The 24,373-nt window shown below is 38.1% G+C and overlaps 1 protein-coding gene across 2 annotated transcripts; it reads right to left on the minus strand.

Moving 5' to 3' along the window:
• Nucleotides 1-3,599: 3,599 nt before the first annotated feature.
• PNISR (PNN interacting serine and arginine rich protein) lies at nucleotides 3,600-24,373 on the minus strand. 2 transcript variants are annotated; one of them, XM_049771327.1, is made up of 11 exons: nucleotides 24,248-24,373; nucleotides 21,717-21,905; nucleotides 19,871-20,094; nucleotides 16,705-16,876; nucleotides 14,471-14,661; nucleotides 10,533-10,670; nucleotides 8,315-8,414; nucleotides 7,525-7,578; nucleotides 6,336-6,506; nucleotides 4,181-5,258; nucleotides 3,600-3,939 (listed from the first exon to the last, which is right to left on the minus strand). In XM_049771327.1, the coding sequence occupies exons 1-11, from the start codon at nucleotides 24,333-24,335 to the stop codon at nucleotides 3,909-3,911; spliced, it is 2,436 nt and encodes an 811-aa protein (XP_049627284.1). In that variant the 5' UTR covers nucleotides 24,336-24,373; the 3' UTR covers nucleotides 3,600-3,908. The 2 variants fall into 2 exon arrangements, with proteins under 2 accessions (XP_049627284.1, XP_049627285.1); XM_049771328.1 differs by lacking the exons at nucleotides 3,600-3,939; nucleotides 4,181-5,258; nucleotides 6,336-6,506; nucleotides 7,525-7,578; nucleotides 8,315-8,414 and having other exon boundaries at nucleotides 10,534-10,665.

The raw sequence follows: 24,373 nt of genomic DNA on the forward strand, positions 1-24,373 counted from the left end.
TTAAATGGTTTAAAAAAATTTAAATATTTTTTTCCTTTGGTTTTTGGGCCACACCCGGTGATGCTCAGGGGTTACTCCTGGCTACGTGCTCAGAAATCGCTCCTGGCTTGGGGGGACCATAGAGGATGGGTGATCGAACCACTGTCCATCCTAGGCTAGCGCATGCAAGGCAGAGATGTCTTACCTCTAGCACCACCACTATTTATTTTACTTAAAAGAGGTGAGAAGAGCAAGAGAAAGATGTGTTCAACAAAGGTCTTCTCCGGAGTAGAAAATACTGAAGTTAGTCTATAGTTGTTTTCTGGGCCACCCTGAACATAATCAGGACTTTCCCAATGATGCCTAACAGTTGTATTGGGAACACTAGCAATTGTGGCATGGTAGATAGCTAATTGTTATTTCCCAGAACATCACCCATAAACTTAAACTGTAAACAATTAACAATTTATCTTGCTATAAAATTAAAAACCCACTGAACACTATAAAATCTATCTTAAAATTTTTTATTTGTAATTTTTCATTCAAAAGCACAGAACTATCCTAGTTTTGCCTTCTTGAAATTAAATTCTATAATCCCCAATAGTAATTACACTGTCAAGTTTCTGTATGTGCAAAATCGCATATAAGTCAGTAACAGAATAATCCTGATTTACCCTACTATAATTAGAATGTGACAGATCTGGTAAGCCTTAATGGTATAAGTAACTCATCACATGTAAATTAAAAGTATGAAAAAGTTAGAAATGTGATTCCCCCTTGATTTTGAGCCACACTCAGAAGTGCATGGGGGGGGGGGGGAATTAGTCCTAGCTCTACACCCAAGAATCACTACTAATGGGCTTAGGGGAACCATATGGGATGTCAGGAAATTGAATCTGGATTGGCTACGTACAAGGCAAGTGCCTTACCCAATGTACTATCGCTCTAGCCCAAAATCTTAATAGAATTAGATTAATTCATTCACATTTTTTTCAAAACTAATAAAATAAAAACATTTTCTCATTTAGATTTGAACATTATAACAAAGACCTAGAGATTCTTATTCTTCCCTAAATAAAGAAATTGAGATGGATGTGATTAAGTGATTGCCTCAAAATATAGATATTATATAGCAGCACCACAAATTGAACACTATTCAATAAATTTGGCTTTAATGTATTTAAAGAAAAGCCAGTTTAAGTGTAAAAGATTTCACATGAGAGAAATTTTGGATCTTATGTAATTCCAAGGTAGAAACTCCCACATCAAATTTAAAAATCCCACCTACTAACAATCTTATCTGTTTCTTTGAAGAAACTGGGTAACTGAAATTGAATGGCAAGTTAATCAGTTGTGTATCACACAGCATTAGAAACAGATGCTAACAAAAACATTTGACAGTGGCAGAAACACTGATATTCCACACCAATCTTTATTTATATTATGGTGTCTGAAACAAATCTTTAATTGACTCTTTAAATTACACTTTATCCTCTTAATGGTGTGGTTTACCCCCACTTCGACAAAACCAGTATTACTAATAAACTAGGAATATTCTTAAAGAGAACCTCTTTAAGACAGTTTTTATCATCCCAGACCAATGACTGTCTTGAAAATGCAAGCTATTAAATTTCTGGTGGTGTCACTTTAGAGACCTCAGGACCAGATTATGATTCTAGTTAATTTATCTGTAAATTTTAGCATTCACATCCCAAATCATAAAAGTGCTATCTCATAAAAATCTTCCCACTCAGGCTAAACCTATTTTGTTATGCCAATAACTGTGACTTTGAAACATCCATAAAACTTTGAGGAATGGAATCCAAGTATCTATGACACTGATATATCTGATAATCACATAAATCATAACTTTGTTTAGTTTTGTTTTGTTTTTGGTTTTTGGGCCACACCCGGCAGAGCTCAGGGGTTACTCCTGGCTCTGCACTCCAAAAACGCTCCTGGCAGGCGGGGGGGGGGGAGTGGGGGGGGGGGGATCATAGGTTGGCCACATGCAAGGCAAATGCCCTACCACTGTGCTATCACTCCAGCCCCCTATATCTTAACTATTTTTTATAGCTCTAGGTTTAGATTAGAAGCTTACATATTATGGCCAAATAAAATTGCCAACTACTACTTTTGGATCTCCTCCATATCTTGCCCAAAAATGTGCATATATAGTCAACAGAGCTTTTCTGTAGAATTTTATTTTGAAAATACTATTTCACTTGAAGATTGATCTAAAAAACATTAAGATATTAAAAAGCTATACAACTAATCTATTACAAATTAACTGAATAGTCAATTCTGAAATTAAGTACAGTGGTAACCTACATTAAAAATATTGCACATTTCCTTTTATTTAGTCTCTAGGTGTGAATGATTCAAAACTGGAATTCCAAATTAAAGATGCTCTGTGAAACGTTAACCTTATAAGTACCAGAACTAAATGCACTGTAAAACAACCATTTTGGTAAACATGCATTTATTCACAGTTGATTTATTTCCTCTAGATAAAATGCATACTGCTCAAAATTATTTAAGAACTTGTTAGAATTCCAAGAGTACACTATACAAATCTATTTCTATCTTCATTTTGAGGAAATACTGATCTTGGCAAAAATCTGGCTTATTTTAAAATAAACTATTGCTGTTAAGAAGGCATATTTTAAAACTTTTCTAATAATTTGTTCCTGCTTTTCCCTTTAAATAAAAAAGTATTTTTCAGGGCCGGAGAGATAGCATGGAGGTAAGGCGTTTGCCTCTCATGCAAAAGGTCATCGGTTCGAATCCCGGCGTCCCATATGGTCCCCCGTGCTCGCCAGGAGCGACTTCTGAGCATGGAGCCAGGAGTAACTCCTGAGCACTGCCGGGTGAGACCCAAAAACCAAAAAAAAAAAAAAAAAAAAAAAAAGTATTTTTCAGAGTTGTACCTATTGCCATGTAATGTAAAGGAATATTCATAAGCAGACCCTGAAAGCAACTGAAAACATAAATGCTTTTCAAGGCTCAATTCCTCACAAGTAATAACTACCTCAAATTGCTACACCACTCTCATTGATCATAGTTTTAAGAAACTGTCAGAACCAAACCATATTTATTTTATGAAAGTGACACTGAGGTTAAAATTTAAAAAGCGTAAATCTATTGAATTGTGAATCTTACTTCTATAGTAACTCCAAAATGTTAAAATATATTTCTAAAACAGAGGTGAATGACTGCAGAAAATAAGTTTCAGACTTGACTAGTGTCAAACACAATTATTCCTTATAAATAACTCAAATGGTACAGTCTTAATTCCAGCAATCTCATTTTACAGAAGTGAGCCATACTTCATACACATAATATATATATGAGAATTCTTAAAATAGAAGGAAAAATTTAGAAAGTGGTCAGATATCTCCAATGAAAAGTAAAAGTCTATTTCTGGCCCTTTGCAAATCCGTATGTTAGAATTTGACAAAAATTCATGGGTACAATTTACAAATCTTGACAAGCTTAAACCATTTTCTTTGGGGGAAATGAGAGGAAGTACTTTTAAAACCTGTTATACAAAAATGCCAGCTGCCTTTTACTAAAAGTACGTTCCTTTGATTAAAATCATAAAATTAAGGTGCAAGAGGTTAACAAAAATGAACTAAAGAGCTTTATTGACATCACAGTACATACATTCAAGAATAATTTTAAGAACATTACAGCTGAAAGAGAATGAAATGTTTATAGTCATATTATTTTTTTTTTGAAAAAATGCAATACAAAGAAATCCTATTAAGTAACTTGGAGCAGCATTTGGAAAAAGTACACCTATTTACAGATTTAAAAAAAAAAATTCTGGTTTCACCTACACAGCCACAATGTGCCTCTATAATGAGACAAGCCCTTAAAACTCATGGAATTTTTTAAACATCATGGCATTCTTGCCACATTATTCCTCAACGTTTACGACGGGGAGGAGTTGTTGATCTGAAAAAGAAGGGAAAAGACAGTATTTAAAAATAAAAATGTATTTTAAATAAAAAACATCTGCAATTTAAAAATAAATATCATATAGGAATTCTAAAATTATTTAAATTATGATCATTAATCAAGTACCAAACTGAGATTTATTAATGAGAGAGAGAGAAAGAGAGAAAGGACACTTTCAACTTTGATAAATTCAAAACTTTTAAAAAAATCAGACAAAATACTTTAATAAGTATACTACCTTGATCGGGACTTAGACTTGTGTTTGCGGCTTGCCTTCTTACCAGACCTTTGAGATTTCTCCATGGATCGCGATCGACTATGTTTAGGCTTCTTAGCCTTCTTTTCTTTGCTACTTCCTGGGGATTCAGAACTGCTCCTTCCACTAGAATCAGAGCCTGAATTTTTTTTACTATCTTTGGTAATACTTCTCTTATTATCCAGCCTAGAATCATGTCTGATGATTTTAACAGATATAGAACCACTCCTAGAGAATGTTCTTTCACTTTCTCGTTTCCTTTTTAACCTATCATCTTGACTAAACTTAAAATCTTTTTCTTCCCTCTTTTGTTTCTCTTTCCTTTTATCCTGTTCACGCTCCCTTTCTTTGTCTTTCTTTTTCCTATCTTTATCTATACTCCGACTTCTCTCCTTTTTTCTCTCTTGTTCTTTAGCCTCACCTTTATGCTTATGACTGCTCGCACTAATATTTCCACGTTGATCATCAATTTTACGTTTATCTCGACTCCTACTGCGACTGGATCGATTGGTTCGCCTATCCCTTGAGCGACTTCTACTTCTACGTCTCTCTCGGGAAGGACTCCGATTTCTCCGTCTTTCTCTTTCAATGCTATTTCTATTAGATCTTCTCCTATCTCTTATCTTTACTCTAGCTCTATTACTCTCTATTTTAGCTCTGCGAGAATAACTTCTACTCCTACTACGTCTAGCTTTCATTGTTGGAGATCTACTCCTACTGTGTCTCTTTTTCCGTTTAGGAGAAGAAGATCTAGAAGAAGTGTGACTACTACCTGAGCTAGAACTGTATGAAGAGCTAGAAACAGTACTACTAGTACTACTACTTCTGCTATTGCTACTGGAACTACCACTAGAAGAACTTCCTGATCTACTCCTTCCTTGTTTCTCTTTATATTCTTTTTTGGGCTCTAAATTTGATGTAGTTTCATTTGGAGTTCTTTTCTTTTCATTAACCACATCACCGTCTGCTTCTCTTGCTTCTAGTAGTGATAAACTATTTTGCTCTTTATGGATAAACTCATTCATCTCTTTTGTAACCCTTTCTGCTTGCTGCTTTTCTTCTGAAAAAGAAAAAAATAAAAATACTAAGTCAAAGGTACAATGAAAACACCTATCAAATTTCAAACTCCCAGATTCTAACAGAATCTAACAATATTGTTCAACACATAGCACACCAAGATTTTCTAGTTCATACATTAAAAATATATAAACCAAATTTACATACTATTAAGTTATATCACCCAGGGGTGAAATGTACAGTGGTATGGGTACAAGTCTAACATGTACTGGATAAGAGCTTAAGTCCTAACACCACATGGTACCCAAGCATCATTGGGTGTGGCCCGGAGACTCCCATACTGCCCAAGTGATCCAAGTATTTCCAGCACCATAGGATCCAAGCACTGTAACATATTCAGATCTTTATATTGAACTAAGGGACCAATTGGTCAAAAGATCCCCAAAGACTCTGATACTGCTCAGGAGCCTCTGCCCACCAATCATTAACACTCAAGCATATAATAAATAAAGAAAATAATAAAATAATCTGCTTTTCTTTTCTGCTCATTAAAAAATCTAGGTTTGGGGTTTCTGGTTTATTTTTCTGCACACCCAGGAATTATTTAAAAATATAGCCTTGTTTCTATCCCTTGATATTTTTAGGCTGGCAGAAAGGAAAAAAGAAGGATAAAAAAAACCAGCAAAGGGGCCAGAGAGGTGGCGCTAGAGGTAAGGTGTCTGCCTTGTAAGCGCTAGCCAAGGAAAGATTGCGACTGCAACCCCCCCCCCCCCCCGGCGTCCCATATGGTCCCCCCAAGCCAGGGGCAATTTCTGAGCACTTAACCAGGAGTAACCCCTGAGTATCAAACGGTGTGCCCCCCCAAAAAAACCAGCAAAATTGGGGCAGAGCGGTGGCGTAGGTGGTAGAGCATTTGCCTTGAATGCGCTAACCTAGGACAACAGACAGCAGTTGGATCCCCCGGCATCCCATATGATTTCCTCAAAAGCCAGTAAAAAGTTCTGAGCACACAGGAGTAGCCCCTGAGCATCACCAGGTATGACTCCAAAACAAAACAAATAGACCAAAAAAAAAAAAAAAAAAAAAAAACAACCAGCATAAGTGAGACTAAAAGATATACCTTCCATCTGTTTATCATGTAATAGCTGCAGCTCTTTTTCTTTTCTCCAAAAAGCTTCCTGTTTTTGCCGGATTCGGTGCCGTAATTCCTCATCATCAGTGTCAGATGACTCAGAGCCTCTGTCACTCCTCTCATCTTCACTGTCTCCTGATCCATAACCACCCAGTCCACCTGTGTGCATAAAGCCCAGTCTATCACATGGTAAAATTATTCTATGCATTAAAAACTTTTTAAGGTCCGAGAAGAAAGTTAATTTTCTTTTCATTGCCTTTACTTGGAAGAATATGCTTATTCGGGGTGGGGAGAAGTATAAATTCCAATTTTAAGGAGCTCATAGAATCCCTAAGAAAATCTTCCTGTTTAATACCTGTTCTTTCTAGAATGTCATATAATTCTTACCATAAAAGAAACATGATAACGGTTTTGTCTACTTTCTATGCTAACCAAACAAAACCAATTAATAGGACTGTAATACAGACTCACTAAATCATAATCAATATAACTACCTTTAAAAAGTTATAACCTCTAAAATATTTAAAACTAGTTTATTTTTCAAAGCACAGAATCCCAGGCAGTATGCTAAATATTTATCCTTAAAAATAGAATAGGATACTGTAATTATCATTGACAGAAGTGATATGATGTAAAACTACTCCCCACCCTGAAGCAAACTAAACAATCATCGTAACACCACTTGGGTACTTGGTTTTAGCCATATCTGTTAATTCTAAAATAAATTTGAAATAGATAAGTGGAAAGGCAAATTTTATATTCTGGTAATATATCATGCAAATTGCAAACTAGGAACACATTACAATTATACTACAGTAAGAGAAATCCTTTCCTCTATGTTGAAATGTCACTTGTTTCAGCATAATCTAAATGAAGGTGATTATAAAAGCATTATTGGGTAGATTCTTCCCTAAGACATGGATGCAATACTTTTAAAAGTGAAGTACCATGGCTAAATTACAACCTGCCTCAATAAACTTGGTTACCACATTTATAATATTCCCACTGTAAAGGCTTTAGTTAAAAATATATAGACAAAATCTTTTAAAGGTTATCCCTAAGACCTAAACTTCATAAACTGAGTAGGAATAGTACAATTTCAAAGCAGAACATGTAGAGAGACATGGTAAGTGTGCGTTTCCCTTAAGGCCCTCTCACAAATAAGGAGAACACTTACCGAGTCCAGTTAGGGAAGCCAGTGCACTGGACTGTGCCAGCTGTTTTGCAGGAGCTTTGTATCACATCAACAACAGGAACAACATGTTAACACAAATAGCCACGATTTCATAGTCATGAGTCTATGGTATTGTTAAATCTACTACTATTGCTGCTTTTTGGGGAGAGAAGAAACATTAAAAACACAACATTCATTTTTAAACCAGTAGTATGTGTGGCCTTGAGAAGTAATAATTCTGATGAGAATTGAAATTGGTTTATAATGAAGAAAAAAGACCAGTACATCAGTATTTTTATTTTTGAGATATGGCTCATAATTTAAATTCTTTCTCAATCTTGTTTTCCAAGTATTATAAAGAATACTGGCAGGGATGGTGGGGAGTCGTCATAGCAAGAATCACTCGTTTTTGTAAAAACTATAACTGGCAAATTAAAACTTCCTAAGGTTCATAATTTAAACCATTAGTCAAACTGAACTGTATGAGAAGCTATATACCGATAACATGGTATCTATAAAAATTAGTGAAGCAAATAAAAATCAAAATTTTCCACAGTATTTAAAAACAGCATTATTACTAAATCTGAACTTAGGTTTGATAAAACAAAAAGTATTTATAGTTTTAATATGGTTTCTTCAATCTATCCTTCTTCAAAGAGTTAAACCATGCAAGAAGAGAATATTCAAATAGTTGCTTGTAAAATTCAAAAGGACAACAACAAAAAAATAGTCCAAAATAGCCACCAAAATCAAAATGTCCTAGAAAAAAAAACGAAGAACACCCACAATATACCTTTCGTTGCTTTCCGGTGTGCATCTTTAGCTATGTAATAGATTTCTTCATCTGTGACATCCAGTAAAATTTCTGTCAGAAGCATTTTTGTCAGTAACATCTAAGGAAAGATATTTTACATATATATTATCTCTATTTTAATTATCATTAACAATATAATTTGTTACTTTCAGAAGACTGGGGAGAAAGCTCAAAGGGCTAGTGTGCTATACTTTGCATACTAAAAGTTGTCTAAAATATCATCATTATAATAGTACAGTGGGTAGGATGTTTGCCTTGTACCAATGGACCCCAAGTTCAATTCCTTGGCATCCGATATGGTCTCCAGAGTCCACCAGGTATAAAATTCCTGAGTGCAGACCCAGGAGTAACCACTAAGTACTGCCAGGTATAACCCCTAAATAGGAAAAAATAAATAAAAGTTCAAAATCAGGGCTAACACACTTGCCTTGCATAGTCAACCCAGGTTCAATCTCTGCAACCCATATGGTCCCAGAGATTGACCGAGGAGCAATCCCTGGACATCACTGGGTGTGGTCCAAAAGCAAAAAACAAACAAAAAAGGGAAAAGATAGCTAGATAACCTATTCTATTAGAAAGCGACCTTTTTTAATTTTAGATTTTTGGGCCATACCAGCGTGCTAGTAGATCACTCCAGACAGGCTCAAAGAATATGGGGTACCAAGACAGAAACTGGGTTGGTTGAATGCAAGGAAAGCACCTTATAGCGGTACTATCTCTCCAGTCTAGGCGAGGGACCTTTTAATTTTGTTTCTTGATACTATAATATGGATTTGAAACAACAGTTAAATTCAATGCATAGCTACTTAGTCTGAACTGTGATCAAATTGTAGGACTCGAATTGTCTTAAATGACAGTACACCAGGAACTGAAGAGATAATACAGCGGTAGGGAATTTGCCTTGTGCTCAGCCAAGCTGGGATGGACGGTGTTTTGATTCTTGGCATCCCATATATTCCCCCGAGCCTGCCAGAAGCAATATCTGAGCAAAGAGCCAGGATTAACCCGAGCCTGGTGTGGGCTCCCCCAAGACAGTACACTGAATCAGCAAAGATCGCTGTCTTTCAATAAGAGAAATATATTCTCAATCTCTGAAAATAATATACATTGTAGATACTGCTGACTTTAGAGATGTTTTATAATGAAGAAACCTTGTATTTTTCTGGTGTCAGGAACTAAATCCAGGTCTCAAAAAAGCAATGCAAATGCTCTACTTACATAGTGGCCCTTAAGTAATTGTAAACAGCCCGCTGTTTACTTTATATGTTACTTTATAACATTTTCCTCAGCATTTCAAAAAACACACTTTAGAAAATAACAGACTAATATGTTGATCTCTCTCTTTTTTTGGTTGTTGAGCTACACCTGACAGCACTCAGGGGTTGCTCCTGGCTCTATGCTCAGAAATCACCCCTGGCAGGCACAGCGGATCATATGAGATGCCAGGATTCGAACCACTGTTCTTCTGCATGAAAGGCAAATGCTTAGCTCCATGCTTTCTCTCCGGTCCCATATGTTGAGCTCTTTAGTCTTATACAATAAAACAGTAAGTACAACATCAGTATTAAGAAAAGGGTTTCTGGGGCCGGGTAGGTGGCGCTGGAGGTAAGGTGTCTGCCTTGCAAGCGCTAGCCAAGGAAGGACCGAGGTTCGATCCCCCGGCGTCCCATATGGTCCCCCCAAGCCAGGGGCGATTTCTGAGCACATAGCCAGGAGTAACCCCTGAGCGTCAAACGGGTGTGGCCCAAAAACCAAAAAAAAAAAAAAAAAAAAAAAAAAAAGAAAAAGAAAAAAAAAAAAAGAAAAGGGTTTCATAAGTATTTTATAAATTGTGGTTTTTGTACCACTACCTGAATTTTACAGGTATTCTCATACAGAAAACATATGAATTTTGAAACTTCTTAACATGTTCATAACCTTTTTTATTTTGGGACAATATTCATTGGACCCTCCCAACTGGGTATTCATTCCTTCTCAGTGATGTTCACCACCACGTCATCTTGTCACACCAGGAATTGAACGTGGGCCTCCTGCACGCAAATGATGAGTTCTAGTTCTTAAAGCTATTTTCCCAGCTATTTATAACTTTCCTTTCAGTCTTTGAAGTTTAAATGTTTAGGAAAGCAGACAATATTTTAAAACAAAACAAAACCAACAAAGGAAATAAATTCTAAGCACGAAAAATTTGATATTCTACCATTTGATATTCCTTCTCTTCTTCAGTCATCTCTGGTTCACTTTGCTCTTCTTGAGGAACAGGAGATGGACTTCTAGTGACCTTTCCACTGCTTGCAGCCTCAACATTTTCAGTGTCTTCATCTTCCTCATCACTGTCCTAAAATAATTATATAGTTATAATCTTTTAAATCTACTCAAATTCTTTGAAACAGAGTTAAAAATAAAATGAAATTTACTGCACTATACTCTAGTATACATGTGTATAGAGAGAGAGAGTCCCCAAGCACTAAAGGAGTAATTCCTAAGTGCAGAGCTAGGAGTAACCCCTAAACATATAGCTAGGCGTGGCCCACTAAAGACATAATAGTGACAGTCTGTTGTAGAAGATTCAAAATACACTATCTTAGGCATGGTATTTTGTTGTCATCAATAGAACTTGAGCCAAATCAGTGTTCTTAAATGTAGTTATTTTGTTGTCCTTCAGAAAATGGCCTTGTGAGGAAACCCTATTTATGTTTTATAGCAGCTGATGCCATGTCTGTTAGGAACTGAATATTTTAAAAAATCAAAATCTCAGGCCCACCATTTTTGTTTTTTTGATATTTGGGTCAAACCCAGCAGGGCTCGGGGGTTACTCCTGGCTCTGCACTCAGAAATTGCTCCCAGGGACCGGAGCAGTGGCGCAAGGGGTAAGACGTCTGTCTTGCCCGCACTAGCTTAGGATGGACTGCGGTTCGATCTCCCAGTGTCCCCTATGGTCCCCCAAGCCAGGAGTGATTTCTGAGCACAAAGCTGGGAAGTAACCCCTGAACGTCACCAGGTGTGGCCCAAAAAACAAATAAACAAAAAAAGAAATTGCTTCTGGCAGACTCGGTATCATATGGAATGGCAGGAATTGAACCTTGGTCTGTTCTGTGTTGGCCGCGTGCAAGGCAAATGCCCTATTGATGTGCTATAGCTCTGCCCCCCACCCACCTTCTTTGCAGAAACATAATATGGCTCCTTTACCATGCCCCCCCCCAAATATGAGTAAAAGCCACTGATACTTCCCAAGTAGTCCAGTCCTGATGAATACCTCTGTGGCATTCTCAGAAGGGGTCGGTGATATCGGTGTGTGTGTGTGATATCGGTGTGTGTGTGTGTGTGTGTGTGTGTGTGTGTGTGTGTGTGTGTGTGTGTGTGTGTGATATCGGTGTGTGTGTGTTGTGTTTCTCAGAAAGGGTTGGTGGTGTGGGGTGTCAGGTGTGAGGGTGTGAGGGATGTGTCTGTGTATATTTGTGTGTGAGAGATTCCCCTTTCTGCATGAACTACAGCAGCCCAATGCTACATCCTACAGCCTCCAACAGAAACAGCCCAGCTCTGTGTCTGAAATCAAATAATATGAGGACCTAAATCCTATCAAGTGAGAGCAGACTATAGGGCTCGATCTTTTTTTTTGGGGGGGGGGGTCACACCCGGAGATGCTCAGAGGTTACTCCTGGCTCTGTGCTCAGAAATCACTCCTGGCAGACATGGGGATCAAATGGGATGCTGGGATTCGAACCACTGTCCATCCTGGATTGGCGCATACCAGGCAAACTCCCTACTGCTGTGCTATCTCTTTGGGAGGGCTCTATCTTTTCTTGTGAAATGAGAAGGGGCCAAGTCCCATTGCCACTGGAAAACTCATCAGCCCTACCCACCAAAGCCATCTTCCCTGCTGAAAAACAGAAACAGCACAGCTCCTCCACTAAGCTCCAAAACCACTGCTGATACTTCCCATGTGGTCCAGTCCTTTCGTGTATTCCTTTGTGCATACACAGAAAGGGGGTGAAATTAGGGGCCGTAGATTCCCCCCCTTTTTTTTTGCCACACAAGTGATGCTCAGGGGTTACTCCTGGCTATGTGCTCAGAAATTGCTCCTGGCTCGGGAAACCATATGGGAGGCTGGGGAATCGAACTGTGGTCTGTCCTATGTCAGCTATGTGTAAGGCAAACCACCTACGGCTAAGCTGTTGCTCCGGCCCCCTAGATTCCACTTCTGCATGAACTTTAAACACCCCCCACCACCACCACCCTCCAACAGACCCAGCTCTAACACTTATTAACCATAGCAAACTTTCAAGCCACCCAATTTGTTTTAAATCCAAAATCCTGGACATCTCAACATTTTATAGTAGTGGTAAGCCCAGTGGTATCATAGAAAATCTGATGGGAAGTTACATAGTTATCTACAAGCTCAGTGAACCCAAACAGAAGGCTCAACTAGCTCCAACCATAGCCCAGTAAATTCTTAGACACTGACTTTAGTACACCACAGAGATAATTTCAAACTGACCCATGTTGATCTAAGTTCTGATAATTCTATTTGCTTTTGTGTTGTAATAAGCAATATGAAGGCAATTTGTTTGAGCCTGCATGGAGGAAGGCTATGGTGTGGGTGGGAAATTGGGGACACTGGTGAAGGGAAGGAGACAATGGTAATGGAATTGGTATTTGAACATTTAGTGTCTTTATTTTAATTTTATTTTTTTGCTTTTTGGGTCACATCCGGCAGCGCTCTGGGGTTACTCCTGACTCTGTGCTCAGAAATCACTCCTGGCTGGCTTGGGGGACCTTACAGGTGCCAGGATTTGAACCACTGTCCGTCCTGGTCAGCTGCATGCAAGATAAATGCCCTACTGCTGTGCTCTCTCTGTCCAACATTTAGCGTCTTAAACAGCTGGATTATCACAGTAATCCAGTATTATAATAAATATATAATCACAGTATTATAATAAAACTAAAAGAAAAACAAAAAAAATTGAGGCCCTAGGCATGGCTCAATAGCTAAAACTACCCATTTTTCAACCATGAGGCAACAAGTATCATACTTGGTGTTGTTATACACCAAGTGCAAATGCAGTCTTGTAGCTGTTATCTGGGACTGCCGAAGTTCTAATAGTGATAATCTCTGGCAACATGCAACCAAGTGTGTAGGTGTACTGTAGCCAGAAACACAATACTCAGAGCACAAGTCTGACTACCACAACTAAATGACCACCACAGCTCAACTACATCCAGGCTCACCAAAATTAAAATGCATAAGTACCAGTAAAAAAAAACTCAGCTCAATGTGTATCTGCCACTAGAAATACAACCGTTGGTGAGCCACAACCAAGCACGTGACCTTTTAGGATCAACCATATCTTGGGGGATCATAATAATAACAAAGGGGAAAAAATAAAACTAAGTGAAATTTAAAAATCTAAAGCTACTCTTTCCATATATCTAATTAAGGTACTATAACTTTAAACTATGAAAGTTACTATGCCACTAAATATGTAATATAAATATAATGAGGGAAGACTTGATTTTCTATGCCACTTGAACTTAATTCAGTCTGTAATTCCTCACTAGGGACTCAGTAGCATAATGTAAGATAACAGAGGGCTGGAAATATAGTACAGAGGGCAGGGGTGCCTGCTTTGCAAATGGCTAACTGGAATTCTATCCTTATCATCCTACGTGGTTCCCTGAGCCCGCTAGGAGTGACCCCTGAATGAAGAGCCAGAAATAAATCCTGAGCACTGCTGGTTATGGACCCCAAAAAGAAAGTAGAGATAATCTCAGACATACATCTACTTTTGAGGAAGGGGAGAGAGCAGAGAGAAAGGGCTCTCAAGTATTTCTCAAAGGGTCTTGGAGATGACTACTAATAAAATGCAGTAAACTGGACTACAAGGTTCAAAACTAGTGCCTGGTAATTAGGTACTATTCTGGTCCAGCAGTACTGGGATCATACTGAGGCAGGCTGGGGCTTCTCGGGTCACACTGGTGCTCAGAGACCTTCAGGGCTACACAGTAGTGCTTAAGGAACCAGGCTGCCAGAGATCAAACTTAGGGAAGTAAGGCATTCATCCTGTCCCTGACCTGCCATTCTAGTATTTTTTCTCATAGATATCACATGAAGAAGTTTATTCCAGAATTTCTACTTACAAATTTACTTCTCTGAGGTAAACGAGGGGCATCTCCTCCTTCAGCATCTTCTGTGGCCTTCTTCTCTTTTTTTGACAATTGTGAACGTTGTTGTTCCATTCTTTCTTTCTCCAACTTCTTCTGCTTTTCACGTTCCATTTTTTCAAGACCTTCTCGAATCCAAGCAGGAAGAGTTCTACGTTTCACTGCATCTGTTTCACAAAGAAAAAATGTAGCCAATTAAATGAAATTTGTAAAAACTGTTTTCATGATTCTCAGAAACTTTGATGTCTACCAATTATTTATAAACAATACTACTCTTCAGCAAGAGAGCAGTAATAAAAACCCAATGATGATGCTTTTGTCTTTTATTTTTGGGGAGGGAATAGCTCCCCAAGTGGTGTTCAGGGGTCAAATGACCTCTCCCAGTTATTCTCATCTCACTGTGCCTTTCTGTTTAACTACTAGAATCCAAGGATGCAGTATTTCTCAATTGTGGGTATGGCTCTATGGTGCAAGGGACCACACCAAGACCTTTCTGATGTTGCTTCGGCCTTCAGGGCGACACATAGTAGGGGACCATTTGGAGCCAAGAATTGGAAATTGGTTGGGGCACAGAAGGAATGCACCCAAAGGACCTGGTCCTAAAGGCTTTTCTTGATACCAGCACTGCAATTTGTGCTAATTAAGCCACATCCAAGTGTAAATCAATGGTGGTATGTGTCAATGTTAACATGTTAAAGCATCACTCTGGGCCAGAGACAGTAGAGCATATTTAAAGACCTTGCCTTACATGCAGCTAACCTGGTTAAATATCCAGTGTAAAAGGTTCTCTAAGTCCTGTTGGGAGCAAATCCTCAGCACAAAAATAAATTAGACCCAAGTAATACAGCATGTGGTCCAATTTCCAACTTTCTTAAAAATAAAATCAACACTTTTTCAGAGATATGGCTCAACAGCAAAGCACATGCCTTTGTATGCATGAGATCTGGATTTGATCCCCAGCTTAGGGAAAAAAAATTGCATGAAATCACTAGCAGTAGTGATCACTATTTTAATGATGTGTATATTATGGGATGGCATGATGACAATATATAAAGCCACTATCTCTTTTAATCCTAAATAACTTCCCAATGATCACTAAAGAAATTTAAAGTTCAAAAGAGATTAAACTATATGCTTACGGTAATTAAGTATTGTAAAGTGAGATAAATCAGAACTATACACTAAACAGAACTTCTTAAAATTCCAAAACAGGGATTAGGGTGTTAGGCACAGTGGTTAGGGTGTTTTCCCTGCACAGGGCCAACCCAGTATCCCATATGGTCCCCAGAGCCTACCAGGAGTTATTCCTGTGTGCAGAGCCAGGAGTAACCCCTGAGCATCAATGGATGTGGCCCCAAAACACAAAAAACAAAAAAACCCAAAACAGAAAAAAAAAGGACAAATCCATTTTCACACAGTAATTTATGTGAATGGCAACCAGAGCAGGTAGGTCACTTGCCTTGCACACAGTCAACCTAGGTTCAAACACCAGCACCCCATATGGTCTCCCCTCAGGAATGATCTCTAAGCAGAGATCCAGGAGTAAGACACAAGTTCTGCCTGGTTCAACCCAAAAAAGAAAACAAGAAAAACAAATAACAGCCCTTCCAAGGGCTAGACTGCAAGCCAACAGTTCAGTACTCATATTTGGTGATGTTCTGAAATGATGTGCTCTGGATGGTGTCTGGTGGTGCTTGAGGACCTCTAGAGCGAAACCCAGCAATGATCACAGTCATGAGGTCAAGTTCATAACTGGGGCTTCAACATGCAAAATATAGGCTTCATTTAGCCCTGTGGGCTATTTGCACAGTCCAAAACATTTGGGGGGAGGAGTCTATGGAAAGGCTAGTCTGGTGATCAAATCTATGCTGTCACATGTGCAAGGCAAATGCTCTACTGCTGAGCTATATCCTATATACCACTAGCCCAAAACTATATGCTTCAGAACTTTTTTTAAGATATATGATTATAATTGATAGGGATTTTTAAAAATATCACTCCATAACATTAGATGTTATTAAAATGTTTTAAAAACAATATTCTTTTTCTTTTGGGGAAAGTGGTAAAGGTGCTTGGGGTACCAAGTTATGGCAACAATCAAGACCAAGCCTCCCACATGCAAATCATGCACTCAGCACTTTGAGTTATCTATCCAGCATTTTTTTTTAAATCAAGAAATCACACCAGGGTCTCTAAACTTAAATAACTACCAATTTGTGGAGGCTCCTGCTTCACAGGAAGTGCAATAGGTGAACGCTGTCGATCCCTGAATGTTGATGGTCTTTCTCTTCGATTCTGAGGAGGTGCAGGAGGTCCTGGAGGTCCTGGTTGCCAATAAGGAGGATGAAATCCACCTTGCGGTGGACCAAAAGCAGCCCCATGCTGAAAGAGTATTGCAGTTTATTTTTCTTCACATTAATACAATACATTCTCTGGGACACACGTGTTATGAACTGGGACAGTAGAAATCCATGTGTGCAGCAAATCCAAGAATTCCATGGTTCTAATATCCATCGATACTTCTTTTTTTTTTTTTTTTTTTTTTTTTTTTTTGTGGTTTTTGGGTCACACCTGGCAGTGCTCAGGGGTTACTCCTGGCTTCATGCTCAGAAATTGCTCCTGGCAGGCACGGGGGACCATATGGGACGCTGGGATTCGAACCGATGACCTTCTGCATGAAAGGCAAACGCCTTACCTTCATGCTATCTCTCCGGCCCCCCATCGATACTTCTGTAGCCCTCAAAACCTAGGCTTACTTGAAGCCGGAGCAATAGCACAGTGTTAGGGCATTTGCCCTGCACGCTGGCAACCTAGGATGGAGTCAGTTCTATCCTGGAATCCCATATGGTCCCCCGAGCCTGTCAGGAGGGATTTCTGAGCATAGAGCCAGGAGTAACCCAAGTGCTACCAGGTGTGGCCCAAAAATAAAAATAAAACAAAAACACCCTAAGATTATTTAAAAAAGAGATTTTTCTGACTATACAAAAATATACCAAGAGATGGGGTCAGAGAGATACCATGCAGCAAGAGGGTGTTTGCCTTGCAAGCAGCTGACCCAGGATGAATCTGGGCTCAATCCCCAGCATCTCATATGGTCCCCCAAGCCAGGAGCGATTTCTGAGCACATAGCCAGGAGTAATAACCCCTGAGTGTCACTGGGTGTGGCCCAAAAATTGAAATAAAAAAAATATGCCAAGAGATAGTAAGACTATTAAGGGGCCATAGCAGTGGTGCAAACGGTAGAGCATTTGCTTTGCACACGCTAACCTAGGATGAAGTCGAGGGTTCAATCCCCTGGCGTTCCATATGGTCCCCCAAGCCAGGAGTAACCCCTAACATCATGGGGCGTGGCTCAAAAAGCAAAAAAAAAAAAAAAAAAAGATATATGTAGGATATATGAGTTTTCTCATATTAAATAATCATTCCTTTTTCTTTAACTACTATAAACATGGGGCCAGAGAGACAGAACAGCAGTAAGGCATTTGCCTCATAAGCAGCCGATCCAGGATGGACAGTGGTATGGTCCCCTGTGCCTGCCAGGAGTGATTTCTGAGCACAGAGCCAAGAGTAACTCCTGAGCATGGCCGGTGTGACCCAAAAAAACAACAACAACATAAAACTACTATATACAGAAAAAAAGTCAATTCTATTTTTCTACTTCCTGTGAAACTAATCTATTTCTTTTCTTTTTTTTTTTTTTTTTTTTTTTTTTTGGTTTTTGGTTTTTGGATCACACCCAGCAGTGCTCAGGGCTTACTCCTGACTCCACGCTCAGAAATCGCTCCTGGCAGGCTCGGGAACCATATGGGATGCCGGGATTCGAACCAAGGACCTTCTGCATAAAAGGCAAATGCCTTACCTCCATGCTATCTCTCTGGCCCCAAAACTAATCTATTTCTATAATTTTATTTTGAGGCTATATCTGGCAATACTCTAGGGGTTACTTCTGGCTCAGAGCTTAGGAATCACTTCTGGTAGACTTGGGGGATTGTATGGAGCACTGAGGATTGAACCTGAGTTGGCCAAATACAAGGCAAATGTTCTACCCACAATACTATCACCTGGCCTATTTCTATAATCTAAAAAGAAGTATCACCTTTTACATAATTATATTTAATATGATACTGCAATTCTGCCACTTTTCAGAGGCTTTTTTTTAACTAAGTCTTTGTCTTGTCAGCATGGAGATCAGTTTGTTTCAGTAGAAGTTCCCTACCACTATACTTCTCCGAAAGCAAAATCAGAAACAGTCATGTGTATACCAAGTATGGTTTATCTGAGTATAGATGACTAGGAGTATTACTGCCTAAAAGAGAATACTCTTTACACTGATGCTCACTAGTCATATATTTAGTAAAAATAAATATGCATTTCTCCAAAAATTTAAATCATAATAGCTTATATAGTAACAATTACAATCAGTTATTTCAAAAAGACAGTATTTTAGAATGCCTTAGTAATATAACTTGAGTAAACCATGGATGACTAGTGAGAAAAAAAATAAAATCCCAGATGCTACTATTACTCCACATAGCTGTATGTCCCTAAAAATGAGTTAATACCACAAAGGAAATGATATACAATTCGATTAACACGTCAATGGAGGAGAGTAGGGGAGGCAAAAAATTAAAGACACCACTGTAACCATGATAATTCTACACTGAAGGAACTACACTTATAAGATGATCTATGCTCCTTGCACATTTTTGTTTAATTAATCATAAAAATTGATAATGTATCCAACTACTATGCACTGAATTTTATTTAATATTGAAATATACTACACAGAAAATCTAACTATTGCAATTACATTTCTTTTTTTTTTTTTTTAAGGCCACACCTACCAGTGCTCAGGAGTTACTCTTGGTTCTGGACTCAGAAATCGCTCCTGGCAGGCTAGGAGACCGTATGTAATGACGGGAATCAAACTTGGACAGGCCACGTGCAAGGCAAACACCCTACTCGCTGTGCTATCACTCTGTCCCACTTACATTATTTTATCCAAAATTTCTAATTATTCTTTACACAATTTTCCTAAGCAAATCAAAAAAAAAGCAAAATCTGGTGATTTCAAAACTCAAAATATGATAAATTTTGAGGCATGATGTGAACTAATCTGTATAAAACTGGAAAATTAAGTATTATCTGAGGTATGAGACATTTCAAAAGAATGGATTACATTCACATCTACAAAATTTAAAGCAATGGGGGCTGGAGTGGTGGTGTTTGCCTTGCTCGAGGCTGAGCAGTTTGATCCCCGGTGTCCCATACGGTCCCAAGTCAGAAGCAATTTCTGAGCACATAGAAACCCTAAGCATCACCAGGTGCGGCCCCCAAACAAAACATCAAAATTTAAAGCAACGAAATATCTTTCACCTGATAGTCAAACTGGTTCACTGGTCCCACAGGAAAATTGTCGGGTGGTCCACCAAAGTTGTGGTTGTTCTGATTAAATATATGCCTGTTGTCAGGAGCAAATTCCCCACTGTCCTGACTGTTGCTGTCTTCAGAAGGAGGAACAATGTCCATTGGGCCGGGTGTTGGAGGCATCCATGGCTGATCTGGAGGAGGATGTGGGGGTTGCTGATGCATTCCCCATTCTATTAGGATTTAGGCATAAAAACATTCAACAGGGATTTATAACAAAATCAGCACACACTTTTAAAAATTCAAGCAAGCTAGATACTTTTCAGTAAACAGGTTAAAATTTATGACTTCTTAGTGAAATTTCCTTGTGTATCTTAAACATAAGCAATGAAATAATCTAACAAATAATTCAAATGAGCTAACTCTACTTTAAATTATAACCTAAACAAAGGAAACCCCCCCACCCACCCATTTTGTTTTGAGGCCACACCTAGCAGTGTCTCTACGACTACTCCTGGCTCAGAACTTGGTTGCTCTGGAACTTACTTGGAGAAGCCATGCAGTACCAGGATTCAAACCCAGGCCTTCTGCATGTAAAACATATATTCTAGCCCCCAATATTTTTAATAAATGCTACAAAAATCAAAGTACTTTTGAAAATTTTTTTGTAAAAAACCATAAAAATAAACCCTTGGATTTTATAAAATTTCTTTCTTCTATAAGCATATCTACCCTCACATCAGAGGGAGAGAGTAATGGGATTTTTGTTGTTGTTGTTATTGCCAATTTCAAGAAAGCAATTGAGCATAGAAGTAAATAACTGCTTAGGTCACAAAGAAAGTAAAATAAAATTATGGAATGGTGATTTCAGGTCAATCTTTTATAAACTTGCATTTTCCAAAACTTTTAAAACCTGGGGTAAGTTGATACAGTTTAGAAAATAAGAAGTAAACCATCTCATAGTACCAAATATTAAAGTATACAAGTATTGGCTGGAGAGATAGTACAGCAGAAAAGGCACTTGGCCTTGCATGTAGCCAACCCGGTTTCAATCCCGTATCCCATATGTTCCCCTGAGCACCACCAGGAGTAATTCCTGAGTGCAGAACCAGGAGTAACCCCTGAGCATTGCCAGGTAGGTGACCCAAAAACCAAGATAAAATAAAATATTATTTGTCTAAAATAGGATTAGTTCTTCAGATCTTCTTATTGAGACAGTAATTATTAATATAAAATATGATTTCATTATTGACATACTCAAAATAAGATTCCTCTATAATTTGAAGTGATTGATTATTAAGAATGGGAAACTGGACTAGAATCAGGAACCCTAAATTATACAGTAAAGTATGTATCATACAGTAAATCATATATACCCTAAATTATACAGGAAAGAAAAAGAATCAAACAGACTGAAAGTTTATGGAAGATCTTTACTATTAAATAAAAAAAAGTAGAAGGCATAGATGAATGGATAAGGGCAGAATATATTTGACAGCCTAATTTGTCATACAATGACACAACTTTTCGTTGATGGCTAGGTATGTTTTGCTTAGCTAGTGCTGCTTCTGATAAGGCCAGAGGTTGCAACAGAGAGAATTGAAATGCTTTCTTCCCTAGATGCCAAGTGAGGTTTCCAGTATTCCCAGTCCCTGTCAGTCTAGAACCAAGAAAAGAAACCAAGTGCCACAAAGCTAGCAGCTTGAGCATAGAATTAATTTAAGCCACAAAATGTTAAGGTCAACTCAAAATCAATTTATTCATTCTTTATGAAGTCATAAAACTAAGCAAATTATTAGTTAAATAATTTTATTTTAAAAACAGTCCTAAAATTTAGAAAACATAAACAACAAACCTGGTTGCCACATTCTATTAAAGTTGGAATCCCCTTGAAAATTCCCATGATTGTTTGGACCAGATTCCATTGTAGGTATATCCTGTCCATTTGGCATCATTCCTGGTGGTTGTTCTACAATGCTTTGCTGTCCCGAAGCTTCTCTTTGGGCAATCCAAGCTTGAGCCAATGCAGCCCAGTCAATCTGGCCTAACATAATTTCCCATAAGAAAATTTAGCTGTCAGAATGTAAGAGCTAAAGAACCATGCCCCTATGTAAGACAATCATCTCATGATTCTTTACTAGAAATTTTAATTATAAAATGTTACAGCCTAAAAGTATTTCCTAGAAAATAAAACATTAAGGCTAGAAAATAGTAAAATATTTATGACTTTCAAAAAAAGAATCCACAAAAACATTCCTGGTTTTGTTTGTTTCTAGGTGACACCTAGTAATGCTCAGAGGTTACTCTTGACAGTTTGAGGAACCATATGGGATGCTGGGGATGGAACCTGGGGTAGCTGCATGCAAGGCAAGTGCCCTACTCACTATACCATCTCTGCAGAACCCCAAAAACATTCTATTCTTTTTTTGGGGGGGAGGTAGTTTGGGCCACACCCATTGATGCTCAGAGGTTACTCCTGGCTATATGCTCAGAAATTGCTCTTAGTTTGGGGGAACATATGGGATGCCTGGGATTGAACCCAGGTCCGTCCTGGGTCAGCCAAGTGCAAGGCAAATGCCTTACCACTATGCTATCACTCCAGCCCCACAGTACTCTATTCTTATTTCTAATACTAATATGTAGGAAATGTATTGAGAGTTTTTTGTTTTATTCCTCTTTTTAACCATAAAAATCATCGAATTCACTACTTTCTTTCCCACAGGTAGTCCTATCCAGATCAACACTGCATTTGACAGACAGTAGGTAAATATTGCTACTTATTCCTGCTCGTCTTCTATTGATCCTTTTTAGCTGTTTCTATTCTTTCAATTTCTTAACTTAGCCTTTCTTTAATATTGTCTCCAGAAGTTCAAAGATCCTCCTTTTCCTCTCAAATATTTATATTTAAAACCTAAGGTGTATTATTAATAAAAAAATCAAATAGAATAAAATGTGAGTCTTATCTCAATTTAATAAGGCTTTAGGAACTGTCAAGCTTTTGGTAGAAAAATGATTTGTACAGCCCAGAAAATCATACCAGTTGTTAAACTTGACAATGCATATATAAAATATGCACTAGGGGCCAAGTGATAGCACAGAGGACTTTTGCCTTGTACCTGGCCAACAGGGTTTGATCTCCTGAGCCGGTCAGGAGTAATTTCTGAGTGCAGAGCAAGGAATAACCTTGAGCACCACTGGGTGTGGCTCAAAAACCAAACGAACAAAAATAAAACAAAGAAACAAACAAAAAACAAACCCAAAAAACCCTGCTCAAATAAATTATGTCCTAATAAATTTACTTCTTAGATTATTTGTCTAAGAAAAAAACTGGACAAATACAACATATCTCTCCAAATCTTTGGTAATTATTTCAAACAGTAAAAAGCTATGAATCATCCAAAATTGGACTTGTTAAATTATAGTGGTTTTATAACAGAATAATATGCAATTATTAAAAAATAAAATAGGATCAGCCTAACGCAACAAGATCGGTAAAACGTAATCAGAGAAATTAAAATGGACTCATTAATTGCTAAATAACAAATGGGACCCCTGTATTTTTGTCCACCTCTGCATGCTGGAAATAGTTCATCAAAAAATGTTATTTTTAGGACCAGGAATACAAGGGGTAGGCTGCTTGCCTTGAATGCTGCTGACCTGGTTTGATTCCCGATATCCTATAAGGCCCCTTAGCCCACCAGAAGTGATCCTTGAGTGCAGAGGCTGGAGCAAGGCCTTAGCACCACTGGGTGTGAACAAAACAACAACAACAACAACAAAGCATTATATTTAAAGAAAATAACAAACAACGGTTTCATTATTATTATTTTTGGGTTTCAGCTATACCCAATAGTGTTCAGAGCTTACTCCTGGCTCTACACTCAAGGGTCACTTCTGGCAGGCTCCAGGGATCAAATGAGAGCCAGAAATCATCAGGTTTGCTGCTGACAAGGCAAACACCCAACCTACTGTTCCAGCCCCAAACACAATATTTTTAAATGACATAAAAAAATATAGATGGCCATTAGTTAACTACAAATATACAGAAAATGCAAAGAATCAGAATTAGCAGAAGTACAACTTAAGCTACATCTTAAAACTTTTCTTCAGAAAAATAAAATCTAAATTAGTTTTTAAAAATGTAAAATCTCCCTATGTCATTTTGTTCTTTGAAGATATCTTTTAGGGAAACCACTCCCTATTTTTGTAAGCTATAGCAAGATCAATTAAAAGTTTAAATTCTGACCACAAAACAATCCCATTCAATTGAGTATGAGCCCCAAAATAAATTTCAATCCATGTTCCCTTAATTCCATCTACTAATTTCCCATTTATGTCCATATATCTCCCTCCCCCACTGTGCAAATTCAGTATTTTTTTCCTTACTTGGATCCTGCTGATGCTGGAATGATTGCATCCATTGTTGTTGGTTCAAGGGCCACTGCTGCCAAGGCTGTCCTCCTTGATCCCACATCCTGACTTTTAAACTATATGATTACCTATCTTCAAAAA

Source organism: Suncus etruscus, chromosome 4 (genome assembly GCF_024139225.1).
Source record: "Suncus etruscus isolate mSunEtr1 chromosome 4, mSunEtr1.pri.cur, whole genome shotgun sequence".
NCBI lineage: Eukaryota > Metazoa > Chordata > Mammalia > Eulipotyphla > Soricidae > Suncus > Suncus etruscus.

Excerpts from the sequence above, each read along its gene's own strand:
- PNISR (XM_049771327.1), bottom strand. The coding sequence starts at position 24,335 with ATGTGGGATCAAGGAGGACAGCCTTGGCAGCAGTGGCCCTTGAACCAA. Across the intron at positions 10,671-14,470 it reads TACCTCAGAGAAGTAAATTT|GACAGTGATGAGGAAGATGA; the intron begins GTAAGTAGAAAT and ends TAATTATTTTAG. Across the intron at positions 7,579-8,314 it reads ACACCGGAAAGCAACGAAAG|CTCCTGCAAAACAGCTGGCA; the intron begins GTATATTGTGGG and ends TGTGATACAAAG.